The sequence below is a fragment of the Myripristis murdjan genome, chromosome 9, assembly GCF_902150065.1.
Source record: "Myripristis murdjan chromosome 9, fMyrMur1.1, whole genome shotgun sequence".
In the NCBI taxonomy this organism is placed as follows: Eukaryota; Metazoa; Chordata; class Actinopteri; order Holocentriformes; family Holocentridae; genus Myripristis; species Myripristis murdjan.
In genome coordinates, this window is record NC_043988.1 from 17,495,824 (window position 1) to 17,511,110 (window position 15,287).

The 15,287-nt window shown below is 41.6% G+C and overlaps 2 protein-coding genes across 2 annotated transcripts; one reads left to right on the plus strand and one right to left on the minus strand.

Moving 5' to 3' along the window:
- Window positions 1-997: 997 nt before the first annotated feature.
- pes (pescadillo) lies at window positions 998-9,799 on the minus strand. The gene is made up of 15 exons (XM_030061016.1): window positions 9,614-9,799; window positions 9,322-9,401; window positions 9,035-9,188; window positions 8,074-8,183; window positions 7,622-7,793; window positions 7,392-7,481; window positions 6,645-6,761; window positions 6,380-6,457; window positions 6,165-6,254; window positions 4,152-4,282; window positions 3,897-4,022; window positions 2,235-2,419; window positions 1,979-2,142; window positions 1,682-1,849; window positions 998-1,393 (listed from the first exon to the last, which is right to left on the minus strand). The coding sequence occupies exons 1-15, from the start codon at window positions 9,635-9,637 to the stop codon at window positions 1,313-1,315; spliced, it is 1,770 nt and encodes a 589-aa protein (XP_029916876.1). The 5' UTR covers window positions 9,638-9,799; the 3' UTR covers window positions 998-1,312.
- Window positions 9,800-10,502: 703 nt separating this feature from the next.
- p2rx2 (purinergic receptor P2X, ligand-gated ion channel, 2) lies at window positions 10,503-14,573 on the plus strand. The gene is made up of 12 exons (XM_030060404.1): window positions 10,503-10,686; window positions 11,350-11,485; window positions 11,696-11,767; window positions 11,952-12,027; window positions 12,117-12,213; window positions 12,317-12,397; window positions 12,483-12,636; window positions 12,768-12,898; window positions 12,998-13,088; window positions 13,234-13,299; window positions 13,429-13,506; window positions 14,105-14,573. Exons 1-12 carry the CDS (start codon window positions 10,547-10,549, stop codon window positions 14,201-14,203), a joined length of 1,221 nt encoding a protein of 406 aa, XP_029916264.1. The 5' UTR covers window positions 10,503-10,546; the 3' UTR covers window positions 14,204-14,573.
- Window positions 14,574-15,287: the final 714 nt, after the last annotated feature.

Consider the following 15,287-nt stretch of genomic DNA (forward strand, 5'->3'; position numbering starts at 1 on the left):
CCACCCGCTGACACCACAGTGACCTCAGCCTCTGTCCACTATAAGGATGCAGACTCCCAAGTCTTTTGGAGCATAATTGCACCCTTTGATTATTTTCTTTGATCCCACCACAGCTATAGGATGACACCCAAAGAGCTGCTCGTCTTCTCTTCAGAGAATCATATAGCTTCAGCCAAAAATTATTCAGACTTATGAAATCTTCCCGAATATGGCACCCAGTAGTAGTGTGGATACAGCAATTAATCAACACTTAATAGCTTCCAGAAACAGAAAGTAAACAAGCACATTTACTTAAATATTTAAGCTCAGTTTTGAAGTACTGGCAACTGAATATTTCCCTTTTCTGAGACTAACTGTATTACATTTCTGAGCAAAATATTGTCTTTTATTCCACTACATTTATCTGATAGCTTTAGTTACAAGTTACTTTGCAAGATTACGGTTTTACATATAGAAACTGCAATTATGGTGCACTGTTAACATTCACTTCTGCCAGTTTCATTGGTGGGTTCATTATTGCTGCGTGGTCAAGCTTTGTTCAGTAGGTTGTATTATTTGATGTAAGGCAGACACAAAACAAAGGTGTCTTAGGTTTAAATATTTCACTCAATGGAAGTGTGATGTAGCTTCCGAGAAGCACTGCAACCAGCAGATGCAGAATATGTATGCAACATTATACAGTATGAGAAAAGCTTGTTCTAACCTAACTAGGTTAAGCATTTAAGAGCTTAAAAGTATACAACTAGCAGTAAATAGAGCAGTTATTCCTACATTAAAATATCTCTTGCAGGTTAATGCATCAATAACGTAATATTCTGAAAGGGACCATTTTCACATTGACTTCTTTTACTTTTTAAATACATTTTACTGTTAACACTGCTGTACTCATACACAGGACTTTGGAGACTTGCTGCTTTTACCTAAAAGGTAAATGATTTGAACACTTTTCCCGTTACTGGAAACGGATGTTACAAAATCACCAATAATAAGACACACCTTGTGTTAAGCAAATGTTTTACTGTAAAACACAGATCATGGTTTAATGTACAGACTTAAAAGAGGAAATTTCTTGTGTTAGTGAACAATCGTAGAGTACATACACAGAACAGCAGACCATTTCTGAAACTACTGTCACATTTATATTACACATTTAATTTTCACTGTTCCATGCATGACCAAATACACCCATATCGTGCTGCACGGAGCTCAGCCAGAGCCCTATGATACAAGTTTCGTGACATATTAATCAGTCACGTATTCAGCCTCATCAAGTTACATACAAAAGGTCAGTCCATTACAAACAGCAGTATGATTATTGCTTCTTTGCCTTTTTCTTCTTCGCTACCTTCTCTGCATCATCATGAGCCTTTCTCTTGGCGGCGAGCTTGTTTGCCTGTGGGCGAGAAGAATGACCCGAGTTAATCAACAGTCAGGAGGGCAAAGACCTTGGCGGTGTTTAACGCCTGTCAGAGTGAGATCACCTCTCTTCTAAAAGGGGCAAGAAGGTCATCATTTGGCTGCAAGCTGTCTATACACCAGCTGTTCGATACTGTTAACCATTAAAGCCAAAGTGAGACTGCACATGCAGAAAACTGATAATGGTTCTGTATTTGCTTTCACTGTAAGATCCATATTCCTGAATCCTGTATTTATATTGTCTACATAACAAATTAGAACAAACCTCTCGAATTTTTCTCTTCTTCCCAAACATGATCTTGTCGTAAAGGTACTTTTCCTTCTTCTTCATCATCATGATGGCCAGACGTTTCTCCTCTGCTTTCTCCTCCTGCTCCAATCGTGCTGGGTTTTCTGCCTTCACTTTTCCAGGAGTGACTTTAACTGAAAGAGACTGTAAGCAAGAGACATTAACACAAAGGCTCAAGCACAGGGTTCACTTTATGTAAAACAGGTAATGACATGACGATGATGATGATGATGATGATGAAGAGGAAGAGGAATGGAATTCGATTCCCCTTACCTTGCCCTGGGATCGCTGCTTTTCCATCTTCTTCAAATTCATCTCCTCTGCCACATCCTCCTCCTCCTCATCTTCATCCTCCTCTGCATCTTCATCCTCATCCTCCTCCTCCTCCTCTCCTTCTCCTTCTTCTTCTTCCTCCTCCTCTTCTTCTTCCTCTTGTGCTATGATGCAAGTACACAAAATACATTAGCGTTATGTTCAAGGGTCTCTGGAGATATGAATACTGAGATGCTAAAGGTGGCTAGCTCTGTACCGGATTTTTCTCCGCGTTTCAAGGCCATGATCTTCAGTTTCTCTGGGGGAATGTAGTCTCCTTCCTTCTCCTCCACGAACGGAGACAGGTGGGGGGGCAGGGTCACTCCAAGGAAGTAGTCCTGCACAGGCAGGAGTATTTTGGCATTGACACAATCGTACACCCACTGGGGCTGGATGTAGTACCTGAAACAATAAAATAAGCTTAACACAGAATAAGGGTGAAAATAAACAGTTACGATAATTCCTAGGTCCTATTTTTAGACCTTGAAGCAGCTAAATTGATTGAATATGTAATTACTAGACTACCTAACACAGAGTTCAGGATCTTTTTCAACTGCAGGCATGAATATCTGAGGGGGTTAACAGGTCATGACTGAAGTACCATGACCACTGGAAAAGAGGGAGGGGGAGGAACAAAGAAAGAGGACAGGGTCTGTGAAACACCACGAGGAACAGGGATCCTTTGAGGCAAAAGAACAGGAAAAGGACTGTGAAAGGGAGCATTGTGGTGAATACGTAATGTAAAAGAAAAAAGTGGCATAATGAGTGGAAACTTCCGACACTGAGAATTCAGAAATACAAATCTCACTTAGGGCCCTATCTTGCGCCAGACTCGGATTTAGGATTTAGGAAGAGGCGTTCCCCCGTAAAAGTTGCTATCTTGTGCACCTCCCGCTATCCGCAAAACACCTCCGCTACCCGCTATATTATGCATAGGCGTGTTTTGGGTGTTACGCCAGTTAAACCAATCAGTGTGCCAGGTGCCATTGCCTTTAAGGGCAGGATGCGCTATCCTAAATCCTAAATCCTAAACCCGCGATGGAGAGAGGGAGGTACATTTTCTCAGGGCTTCTACTGAGGCTAAAGCAAGTTGGCTTTATATACATATTATATATTATATTATAGGCGAGTTAATTCGGGAGGTGGAGCCACATGTGTCCAAGTGGACGTGTCACAAGGTTGTACTGATTGAGTAAAATCCCCGGGCCACACCACACACACACAAGAGGCAGAGGTGGAACTATGTGTAAACTAATTTATTGACAAGGTAGATTGGGCAAATAAAATATTAAAAATAAAAATATAGCACAGCTGCTGGCTTATGATAAAACAATAAAACGTGCTGGCGTAAGTGTCCAATTAAAACAGTCTTTCCTCTAAACAGTCTATATGAGTAATATACTCAGTCCATTCCGGCGGCGTCCCGGTATCAGTCCGACCGTGTGCGTGGCGAGGCTCCGTCGGGGCGCGCACTGAAGCCGCCTGGGCGCGCTCTCCTAACAGCCCAAACTTTAGGGATAGCGGATAGCGGGTGGTCAGGACCACCTGCTATCCGCTATCCCTAAAGTGTGTGCGCAAGATAGCAACTTTAGGCATTGCGCATGAAACACGCCCACGGACACACCTCCAGGCGCAAATGACGGAGTCGGCATACCGGATAGCGGGTAGCGGGTGGCGCAAGATACCGTTTAGGGATAGCGGAAGTTCCTAAATCCGCAATTTGCGGGTAGCGGGTAGTGGCAGCGGGTAGCGGGTGGCACAAGATAGGGCCCTTAGTCTATAAACAGCTAAAGGCTTTAGATAGTTGAAAAGCAGAAAAAATGCCCAAAGCGGAAGAAAAACAAAGTACTACTTGAGCTCAATATGTTATTCCCCTTACCTGTTGATGTACTGCTTTTCAGCGTTGGGTCTGTCCACAATCTGATGAGTGATTGTCTCATCGGTCACATCAAATGTGCTACCAATGCAAACAGACTTGTCCCATGACACCTCAGCACCAAAACACCTGAAAGGCAGCACCAGTTACAGAATGGACTGTACAACGGTTGAACATCAGTTGAAGTTTGAGGTTTAAGAGGATGGTGTGTCTGCTGCTAATAATGATGGCAGGTTTGAGCTCTATTGTCCTGCATACCTGAGGATAAAAGCCAGTGACTCTCTGGGTACTTCTCTGTTGAGGAAGACCTTGAGCCCTTCAAAAAGCCTTTTCTGGGCCTCCAGCTCTTTCTGCTCCTTTTCTCTAGCCTCCATCTTCTCCATGTCCTCCTGAAGGAAAACATAAAAAGACCCAATGTGAAAGATACCACTTTAAGAAACACGAAACTGTGACTTTTGCTAAGCATTTCACTACTAATATATGTTAAAACTGGCTAATGTACAAGAGATTATTACGAAACACTACACAAAAACAAAAGCCTCTTTCCTGTAAGGCACACACCCAAAATCCTCCAGTAAAAAACACAACTAAATCATTGGCCAGATATCTAACAATTCTCAGGGAGTGTTGCGTGTACAGATCTCTAATAAAGGTCAGGTCAAAGGAATAATGAGTCTTTATAGCCTAAAAGATCACCAAATTACCGAAATATAATAATACAAATATATTAGCAATATTACGTTGAAACGTGTTGGTTTGATGCAGAAATAGTTTGGTCCCTCTTACCCTTACTGTTGCTTGATTCTTTATGCTCACCTGTTTTTTTTTTTTTTTTTTTTTTTTTTTTTAAATTTTATGCTCCAGGAGTAATCAGAGTTCCCTTGCAAAAGCCTCGTTACTCATTACCAATTCTAGCCTGCCTGCTTGGATCACTGTGTGGTAACTTGATGCACGAATGCATTGATGGTTAGTATCCAGTGGTAAGTTACTGGTAATCAATTTTTCAGGGAAAGCAGTAGTTATAATTCAGCCTGATTATATTTTAATCATTACTATAATTGGTAGTGATGGTACTAGCTGTATTAGTTGCCTGTAAAGGAAATATTTCTAGACCATAGGCCTAAAATAGTACATACTTCAGCAGCGTAGTCACTTTTTCGGTATATTAGGTGACCATATCAGAGACCCTGTCTCTGATATTTTTCTGTCACTGTTTTTTTTTCTTCTTTTTTTGAGGTAAGAAGGTCCCAACTAGGACTGAATGACACGGCAAAAAAAAAAAAAAAAAAAAAATCATCAGATATTAGAATTGCAATGTGACTCACAATTTAGTAGGAATGAGAATTTTTGGATCCTAATGTTAATTTGTACTGAAAAACCACTTCAAACAGCGATAGTGTGATTTTTGCTGGGGTCTGTATTAAACAAAGCATGTTTTCTTACATTTGGAGAGTATGATTTGTAGGGCATCTCTGCAGCACCACAATACTTCATTTCACATTTATCATTGTAGCTCTTGCAATTTGGATATTGCACTTAGCCATATTGCTATTTTCATAATATTTTGATTAATAGTTCACCCCTAGCCTCAGCGATTAGCTCAAGTGTTATGGTGGTCCTTGTTCAAAATGAAGTTGGGTTTCTGCACATCTTTTTTTTTTTTTTTTTTCACTAGTATTCTCCAGTGTTTGTAGTGACTTGCCTTAGTCAGCAATTAGAAATCAAGTGACTGTGAAATTTGCACTTTAGACACTTACCATATTCCTTCAATGTACCAACATCTACAATTTAAAATTATATTATTTTTTCCTTAATGGTCAAGTAATTATGGACAAAAACATTAAACATCAACAACTTTCTGAATATTTATTATTCTTTTTGTATTTAATCCTTATTGTCCCATAACTACAAGCAGCTGCAAGGAACTAGAATAAACAGGAAGGATTTTTTTATGAATAATAAAACAAAAATGAAATATTTATGACACAATCTGAACAATTCGCCGTAAACTTAATACAACCAGGGCACAACAAGCTTTCCAGGGTGACAAACACCTCAGCCTTAGCAACCAAACATGTAATCCCCAGTCTCACACCTCTAATGGCTCAAGCCCTCTGACAGAGATGTTTGACCTCTCAGCTCTGTCCTCTGAGACCAATTAGTTTATCAACCATTTTTTGATTGGTATTTGTTTTACCAAGATAGGTGGCGCTCATCATTTACTGTGACGTGGTCCTGAAAGACCGATGCAGTTACAAAATAGATGCTTACCCCTTCAACAGGGAACTGGTCCACCTCTGCCTCCTCCTCCTCTCCTGCAGAAACCACCCGGGCCAGACTGCCGCCAAGGGCCGACAGTTTCTGCACAACAACCCCAAGAGAGAGATCAGAAAAGAGAATCAGAGTTCATGTCCTCAGCATGAAGGCAGGCAGCCCTCAGACAGACATCTCATCCTGTGCTTTTGACTGGAAACATAGAGTCTCACCTCTGAGTAGCTTTCAGAGTTCATGGCATAGCCCTCCTCATCCTCTTCCTTCAGCTCTGCCTCAGCCTTGCCATCGAGCTGGAAATCAGAGGGGGATTAACTCAGCACAGAAACAACAGGAAACCAAATGGACAGACAGCTCTACAGCAGGCAGACTTGATGCTCATGTCAGATAAATACGGTGTGTAAACAATATGTAATTTAGATAATACAGTGAGCTAAGGAGGGCCCTGTAATATTTTCAGTGTCCCAGAGTTTAAGGTACCTTTGGGGGGTAAACCAGATTGAGGGAATGGTAGAGACGGAAGTTGACAAAGCCCAGGAGGGTGGTGTACAACTCTGTGAATGTCGCCATTACTCTGTAGTCCACATCTGTAGGGTGCTGGAAGAGCAAAACTTGAGTGAGTGATTTAGTCTTTCCAAAAGATAAAATAAAGAAAACACACATGCAGACATTTTTAGTCATTTGAAATCAACTGGGAATTGTAACCACTTAGCACAGTCAGTGAAACTGTCAGAACAACAATAACGGCTGGACTCTCCCTTCAGAAAACCTTGACATTACTAGTTCTGCAAACAGACCCGACTGATTGTCTCCAAAGTCATGGTACCACTGATAAAAAAACAAACAAACTGGTAACTCCAATAGAGTGAAAGCTTTGTAATCAATACTGAGTCTAAAATATATACTGTGCTACTGTATCCATGCTTTTACTGATAATCCCACTGAAAGAGATCATGGCAGCCGCTGTAACAGTGAATATGTTTTATTTGGAGGAGAAAATGCACAGCTCTAAAAGATGTGCACCAGAGTTAGCAAGAAGTTAATCTTCCTCTGGGACAATCAACCAGCACTGACTGGTTTGAAGTTTTCTTCATATGAAAACCAGCATAACATGTTACCTCTGCAATGGAACAAAATGCTGACAAATCTGTGTCAACTTTAAATCGTTAATGACAGCTTACATTTAGCACTGTTACCATCAACTGCACTGCATCATTCTGCACTTACATCATGGGCGAACTGGTAGGGCACCAGCCATGTGATGAGCTGTCCCATGACCTCAACTTGGTAATAGATTCCCTTGATGGAGAGGAAAACCTATGAGGGACAGAGAAGTATTAAGTGTATTTAACAACATCAGTGAACTGAAGACAGCCAAAATATCCTCACATGCCGTCTCCCTTCTCATTTCTGGGTCATATTTAGAAGTCAGCATCATGCTAACTGGCGCCTCGTACCTTTCTGAGCGCACGAGATGTGATTATATAGTTCATCCACTCTACAGTGAGGCGTCTGCAGAGCTGGATAGTCTGGACGTGGCACTTTCCTGTGCGGGCGAAGGTGGAGAAGAGGAAGCACATGCACAGAGCATCATCGATGTCACGGAGAGCGTCAATAAAGGTCGGGTACCTGCCACACAGAGGAGCACCAGTAAGACAATACAAGTGAAGTAGTTCACAGGAGTCTGACTCTCATCCAGAACGTGTTATGATAAACAGTGATTTAGTTTGAAGCTGCAACATGCAACTTCTCTGCCTCAGTCTTTGTTATTTTACAAAGGATTATTCATTTCCACAGTTTGATCTCCTGCTCATCTTTACCACTGCAGCTGGCTCAGGATGAGAACAAAGGAAATCAGCAAGGCTCAACAACGCCCTCCCTTGTTGACTAGTAAGCATAACAGTCTCACCTCTCTTTGATGATGTGATCCAATTTATAGGTCGGCTTGTTCTCCCTCAACCTCTCCACCGAGGTCCATTCAGATTTTCCATAGGCCTTCCTGAGCTTTCGTACAAATACCTGTTGAGATAAAACATTACAACAACAGAACAGTGTTACAAGCTGATTGACACCCCTATATATATTCACACAAGAAAATGCCACAAGAGTAACATTTTTTGTCAAGAATAATTGCTCTCTTTCTTTCGGTACCACTCTCTCTCCCTTCCCTGAGTGTTTTGAGTGACCTGTATGAGTGAGAGGGAGTGACTGTGTCCACCCGTCCCAGGCAGGTCCCTCTGCTCTCTGGTCTTTTGGTCACTGCACCTCTGTGTCTGATCATCATCTCTATGTCTTCTGCTGCTACTACTGCCTGCTCTTAATCTATATCTTCTCTGCGTATTTGTTGTTTATCTTTTATAATGCTTAATTATCTGGCTTACTTGATTAGAGTTAATCATTTGATATTAACTGATTACAGCTAATAATTGCCCACTTGGCTCCCACTACACTCCTGGTTTGTCTGGAAAGAGGCTTCCTTCTCTCTGTGGTCCTTCCATTTTCTTCTCTGACTGGCCTTTGGGGTTTTGTTGAAGTTTTTTCTTGCCCGCAATGACAGTTCAGGTCAGAGGGGGTGGTTTTGTTTTCTATAAACTGTAGGTTTATACAGCCCATCTGAGACTGTAACAGTGATTAATCTAAATAATCGAAATAAACTTTAACAGAAATCTTGATTAAAATAAAAATAAGTAATGTAAGACAAGAAAAATGATCACGATGTACTCTGATAAATTGAGAGATGGATTAAAAAAAAAACAAAAAAAAACACCACCACCAAATCAGAGTCAGCTGGGGCTACAACCACTGACCTGGTATGTGTCGATCACAACACATACTTTCCTGCACAACAGACCAAAACATGTGTCTAGTACCTTGTAGTCTCTGAACTTGCCAACGATGGGCTCGTGCAGCAGGAAGCGGATGTCCTTGAGCAGGTAGAAGGTCCTGGGCGCCGTGGAGCCCTTGTTCACCTTCTTCTTGTGCTTGGGCTCATGGGGGTAGATGCCTTTGAGGATGCACAGGCGTCTGAGGGTCACAAGAAACACAACAGACGGCTGTCAGTGCTGTATGCTGGCGGATATCGGAGCTGTGCCGTTCACTAGTGCAGGACCCAGACACTTGTGTGACAGGGGGTCGTGCTCTGGGTCGAGGGCCATACCTGAAATCCGGCAGACTCAGCTGTAACTTCTTCCGAGCCTTGTTTCTGGTGATGTAGTTGGTGGCGGAGCCCCTCTCGAACTGCAAAAACACAACAGTGGCTGCTAGTAAACACAAACAAAGATTTCTTCTTTATCTACATCGACCCAATACGCTCCCTTCAGCTCCCAACACCGCTGGTTAACAAAGACTCTTCTAATTCTGTAAAAGTCAGCTGAAGTTAGCTGCTCATGCTAGCTAACCGGCTAACGGAGCTCGCGAGCCGCTGACATCACGCGCAGGCGGACGCTTACCTTTTTCTTTTGAAGGCCTCCCATTTACAAAAAATATATGTTTATAAACCAGGTCGGAAATATCTCAGTTGCCTAGAAAGTAAGTGATGAAAGTGTAAACATGGAGCTCGCCACCATAACCCGCAGCCGATGCACGTGTAATTTGTCATGCGCAGATAGAACGTGCAGGCAACAGCCAGGACCCAGCAGTAGTCCCTTATTGCGCCTGAATACAATTCACTAAAGGGGGTTTATTGGAAAAAATGTGAAATAAAAACAACAAAAAAGTGTACATTAAACAGGAATTTCTGTTAGAATTATACAGATACAGATATATATATAGAGAGGTTAATAAAATAACCAATAGGGGGGAAAAAACGAAAAAATTAGACTTGCAATTTAAAAAATGTACATAAATACAAATAAATGGGAACTATTGAAAAAGTGAGTTATCAGTGCAAATTGTATATTCCTCTCTCTCTCTCTCTCTCTCTCTCTCTCTCTCTCTCTCTCTCTCTCTCTCAATCATTTTGACCTGTTATGTGTAGTCAGTGTGTACCACATCACATTTAGGTTGCAGATAATGTCTTTACAAATGCCACCAAAACAATGTTCCTGTGCAGTTGCTGTATTTTGAGAAAAAAAGTGTTTTGTCTATAGAGCCATATCATAATCAGACAATAGACAATATAGACAATATGGACAAACTATGAAATTAACAGGGTGATTTGACTCATCCAGCATGTGAGCCCCACCCCTTTCTCTGTCCCTTCAGACTCACATTCTTCATCACCAGGACGGGATGAGAGAGAGAGAGAGAGAGAGAGAGAGAGAGAGAGAGGGAAACTGAAAGCCAGATACAGAGTGATGTGGAGAGAGACTGGACGGGTCTCCGGGGCACAGATCATCTCAGGACAGGACACATGTAGAGCACAGGCACTTCTTAAATTCATAATGGGACTGCGTGAGTTCATAAAGGAATATTTTCTTGGTTTCTGGGATTATGAGACCCCAAAGGTAATGGTGGTTAAAAACAGAACTCTTGGAGTAATATATAGGGGGGTACAGTTTCTTGTGATCACCTATTTTATCTGGTAAGCTTTAGGTTTTTTTATATTCACATACATATTTACTAAAAACAAGCAATATAAGGCTTTGGGAACTTAACCTGTGCTATTAGAGGTGAAAATGAATGTAGTAAAAAATGTACATGTAAAAATCTAGTTTTCATACTTCTTTTATGGATTACAGTAAATTATTCAATATTTTGGTATGCAATTAAAATATTTTATTTATGATATGCCTTTGTGAGTTAAAAAAAAAAAAAAAAAAAGATCTTAATTCAACCATTCTGGGTACAAAAATGCACTGTGACTTCAAATCGTGAAATCCTGGAAATTGTGTGGTGAGGAAATGCCTCTTACTTGCAATTAACTCCCGGAAACAAATTAACAGCACGACTGATGGCAGCGTAGATGAGGCAGTGATGTAATAAGGCTGGTTTAGTCTCTCTGCCCTTTACTGGCTACGCATTTTCATCTAAACAGGACCATTTTCACTTTGTATTTTGTGAAGACTTTTGTATTTTTTATACTGAAATTGAATGTTTTGACATTTATGCTCGGAGTAGCTCATGTGGGCTTCTCCAACTTCAGTTTTCTTTGTTTCAGGTTGAACAAATCCGAGGAAATCTGCCCTCTCTAAAATAATGACACCAATCATGTGATGCCGTTAGTGTGTGTTTTATCTTCCTGAAGGTATGTGTTCATCAGTCAGAAAGCATACCAAGACAGTGAAACCCGTCCAGAGAGCTCAGTTTACACCAGGATGAAAGGCACAGCAGTTCTGGAGGACCATATCCTGGACACGGTGGAGTACGCTCGACCCCCAGAGGTGAATCAGCCAGGCCGGCATCACACTGTCTGCAGCACACACACACACACACACCTTGTCTGCAAAGGTAATGCCACAGTGGGACCAAACGCTTCCCTGATCTGCTGAGGAGAGGTTATCACATCTCTCTTGTTCCCTGCAAACACATTATTTTTGCACGCCAGAGTGAGGCCTAATACACAATATTCTTCTCTGACATTTCCTTTGCAGGGCGGTGATGTGATTAGCACAATACTGAGACGCGAAGTCACGTATGATCAGAGGCAAGGGACCTGTGCTGAGGTGAGAGCCCACAAGATTACAACAAACAGGACGATACCCCATGACTTAATCCTTCGTCCTTCTCACAACTGCAACATAACTGCTAATATACGGGAAAAGAAAATGCAATAACAACATATCAGTTACTTAGACAGTCAGCGCTCTCAGGAAATCAGATTCCCACTCCTGCCTTATTTTGTTTCAGCATTTCTCTGTCACCAACGCCAACTGCACGACCGACTCTGACTGCGTTGAAGGAGAGGTCAACTTTGAAAGCCATGGTACTGCTTTCATCCCTTACAAACACTGTCTTTATGTTTAGTTTTTTTCTTGTCACTCAGTGTTTCTGTGTTCAATGTGCTTTCTGCAGGCAGGAGGACTGGGCGCTGTGTGCCATACTACAACCACACCTTCAAAACCTGTGAGATCCAGACTTGGTGTCCCATTGAGGAGTATGCTGCAGTGCGGTGAGGCGGGTTATGAGTGTTTCTCATCAAAGCTGCTTGGTGTGTGTGATACTACGTTGTGCTTGAATGACTCTAAGGCACAACTGTGTGATATCTTCAACAGGGAGCCAGCATTAGCCGAGGCCATCAATTTCACAGTTTTCATCAGGAACTCGATCCACTTCCCCAAATTCAAAGTGCTCAGGTACAGTTGAGTATGTTGTACGTTGCAGCCATTCCCACCAGCCATTAGAGCTGCAGATGCAACTCCTGTTCTTTACGTCTTTCAGAGGAAATATCAAGGAAAGCCCAAACAGACGCAACAGGCAGAGGTATCTTAGTAAGTGTCATTATGATGAGGAGAAGGAGCCCTACTGCCCCATCTTCCGGCTGGGCTACATCGCAAACAAAGCGAGGGAGAAGTTCAGCGAGCTCTGCAGGACTGTGAGTACGCTGCCTGTGCCTGTTGTGCTCATGCTCGAGCGCAGAGGAACGCAGTGAGGTTTTGTTTTTGGGAGAGTTCAGATTTCAAAACCGTGTTGTATTGTTTGAGGTATCATTATTGTTTTTGTCAGGGAGGAGTGATTGGGGTCTTCATCAACTGGAAGTGTGATCTGGACTTGGATCCATCACACTGTAAGCCCACTTATTCCTTCCGACGTCTTGACCTTCGCAAGGATCTGCCCAGCTCTGGTTACTACTACAGGTGAGCTCCAACATCCAACCCAACGTCAAGCTTTTGTTCAGCATTTTAGGTTAAAGTTCTTTCTTTTTTCTTTGTTGTCCTTCTCTCTACAATGCACAGATTTGCAAAGTACTACAGCAAGGACGGAGTAGAGTCTCGGACGCTCATCAAGGCCTACGGCATCCGGCTGGACGTCATCGTTCATGGACATGTGAGTGGACAGGCCATCATCACTCAGTTTATTCAGCTGCTCAGATACTGAAAGTTCAGCTTAGTTTCAGACGCAGGAACTGTATCCCCTCTCTACATTCCATATATGTCTTCTGCATTCTCACTTGCACTTTATTTCTTTGCAGGCTGGTAAATTCAGTCCCATCCCAACCATCATCAGTACAGTTACTGCCATGACATCGGTTGGAATTGTGAGTTTATTGAGATTTTTTTTTAACCCCTTACCTGTCGTGTGACTTTCAAGTGACCAGACCATTATCATGCTTTGCACCACACATTTTGTCATTCTCTGCTTGTTTACTCTTTGTTTTGTGCTCTAGTGCTCCATCATCTGTGACTGGATCATGTTGACATTCATCGACAAGAATGAAGTCTACAGTGAGAGAAAGTTTGACGACGTGAGTAATAAGTATTATATCGCTTACATGTGTATCATTTGAATAAATATGGGCCCTCATGACTGTTTCAGTGTAACTACTGAAATGTTAGTAATTTCTAACAACAACATTACCATATTTTCAAAGGATAGCCCACTCACTTGTAGTGCTTTGCTCCTTTAGGCTTTGCATAAGAAGAGTAATTTAAAACAAACAATGGCGAGGTGACACAGGAGAGAAGTCTCCTTGGGATTTCAGCTTTAGTCCAGACATGTGGTTTCACAGGTTATAGACACATGATCTGCTAATTTTTGAGCCAAAGGTCAGGTGAAGACTTATAATTCCAATGTCACACAGAAATAAATGTTAAATCAAGATGGTATTTTGCAGCATTTTGCATCCACATGCCTCAAATCACTTCATAGGAACCAGTCTGCTGATTCGTTCCACAATCTGTTCTATTCTGCATTTTAATTCACTGCATCTGCATGACCTCTGTTTTTTTAAAAGGTAATGTTTTCATAAGTCGTTCAATCTAAGCTTATTCGGGGCATATTCTTAGAGAGAGATTTGTCATACTGTCTGCAAGTGATATTTGTTGACTGCACTGCCTCCACAGGTTAGTAAAGAGTCAACAGAGCCCATCTCCACGGAGTTCTGCATCATCGGCAGCTACGGCTCAAACCACTCGGACCTGTCGGAGGGTGTGCCACTGTGACGCACTCAAGCCCAGTTCCCACAATCCTCTCTGGCCAAGTGTGTGGACACTTCTCTAACAAATGAACTTGACAACAGCAACTCTGAGCAGTTCCTCGGGTGTCTGCAAAGACTCATTAACAGGCTGACCACTATACAGTTTGTGACCTGAAAGAGAGTCATCCAAACTTGGACGTCCCGCTGAACGACAGGTGGATCTCTAAAAGTCTTCGTCTTTGGACCAGTCAGTTTATAAACCAATTCAAACCGTGTCAATATCAGGACCTAAACTGTACTCCAGTGGATTAATTTATTTCTCTGTCAGTTGACATGATTTGAGAAGCCATTACTACCAACTCCTCTGAATGAATTGAAAAAAAAAAAAAAAAAAAGCAAAATACAATGTTCTCAAGTATAAAAATGATCTTGGACAAACAGATCCTCTGCACACTGATGCAGACTTTACTAAATCACTTTATAAAAATGATCTATTTCATACGATATCATGTCTGAGTGCATTGTTCTGACAAGAATCTCTGCCAAACACACAAGCTAGCCTGTGTCTACCTATGTATCAATGCCATTCATGCACAACATTAAAGTCCATTATCAACTTGAGCTCTAGTGTTTTTAATAGTCAAATAAATAATCAATTATAAGTTGACAAAATGTACAAAAAGTACTGTTTATCCACATGAAAAGACAGTGGAAAGAATAATTGCAGGTGTGTATAGACACACATTGACTTCTGTTGTTTTAATGGCATAATTACAGTTATATTATTATAACTGTATTCTATGTCGGAGTAATAAAAATATTTGACCGACCGCATTGTTATTCAGATGGTTCATCCTTCAACCTCAAGTGTTCAGTACTGTAATGATAATGTACAGGAAGCAAAAAGACAAAACAAAAAAAGGAAGAGGTCCATGAGGAGAGCAACACTTGGAGCAGTAATCAAATAACACTTATATTTCCCACAAAATGCTCTCTCTAACTAGATTGTGGGGAAGTGTGAATCCATATGGACTCCTGAGAATAATATAAATGTCAGTCTGAGGTCTAATGGATCATTATCCTCCCCAAAGATGGAGAAGCACATTGGA

What these genes read in the sequence shown, in the direction of transcription:
- pes (XM_030061016.1), bottom strand. Translation starts at nt 9,637, where the DNA reads ATGGGAGGCCTTCAAAAGAAAAAG. An exon ending in GATCACATCATCAAAGAGAG is followed by an intron (nt 7,794 to 8,073) that starts GTGAGACTGTTA and finishes TCTGTGTGGCAG; the next exon opens with GTACCCGACCTTTATTGACG. An exon ending in GAAACGCGGAGAAAAATCCG is followed by an intron (nt 2,143 to 2,234) that starts GTACAGAGCTAG and finishes CTTGCATCATAG; the next exon opens with CACAAGAGGAAGAAGAAGAG.
- p2rx2 (XM_030060404.1), top strand. Translation starts at nt 10,547, where the DNA reads ATGGGACTGCGTGAGTTCATAAAGGAATATTTTCTTGGTTTCTGGGAT. An exon ending in GAGGAGTATGCTGCAGTGCG is followed by an intron (nt 12,214 to 12,316) that starts GTGAGGCGGGTT and finishes TATCTTCAACAG; the next exon opens with GGAGCCAGCATTAGCCGAGG. An exon ending in TCAGCGAGCTCTGCAGGACT is followed by an intron (nt 12,637 to 12,767) that starts GTGAGTACGCTG and finishes TGTTTTTGTCAG; the next exon opens with GGAGGAGTGATTGGGGTCTT.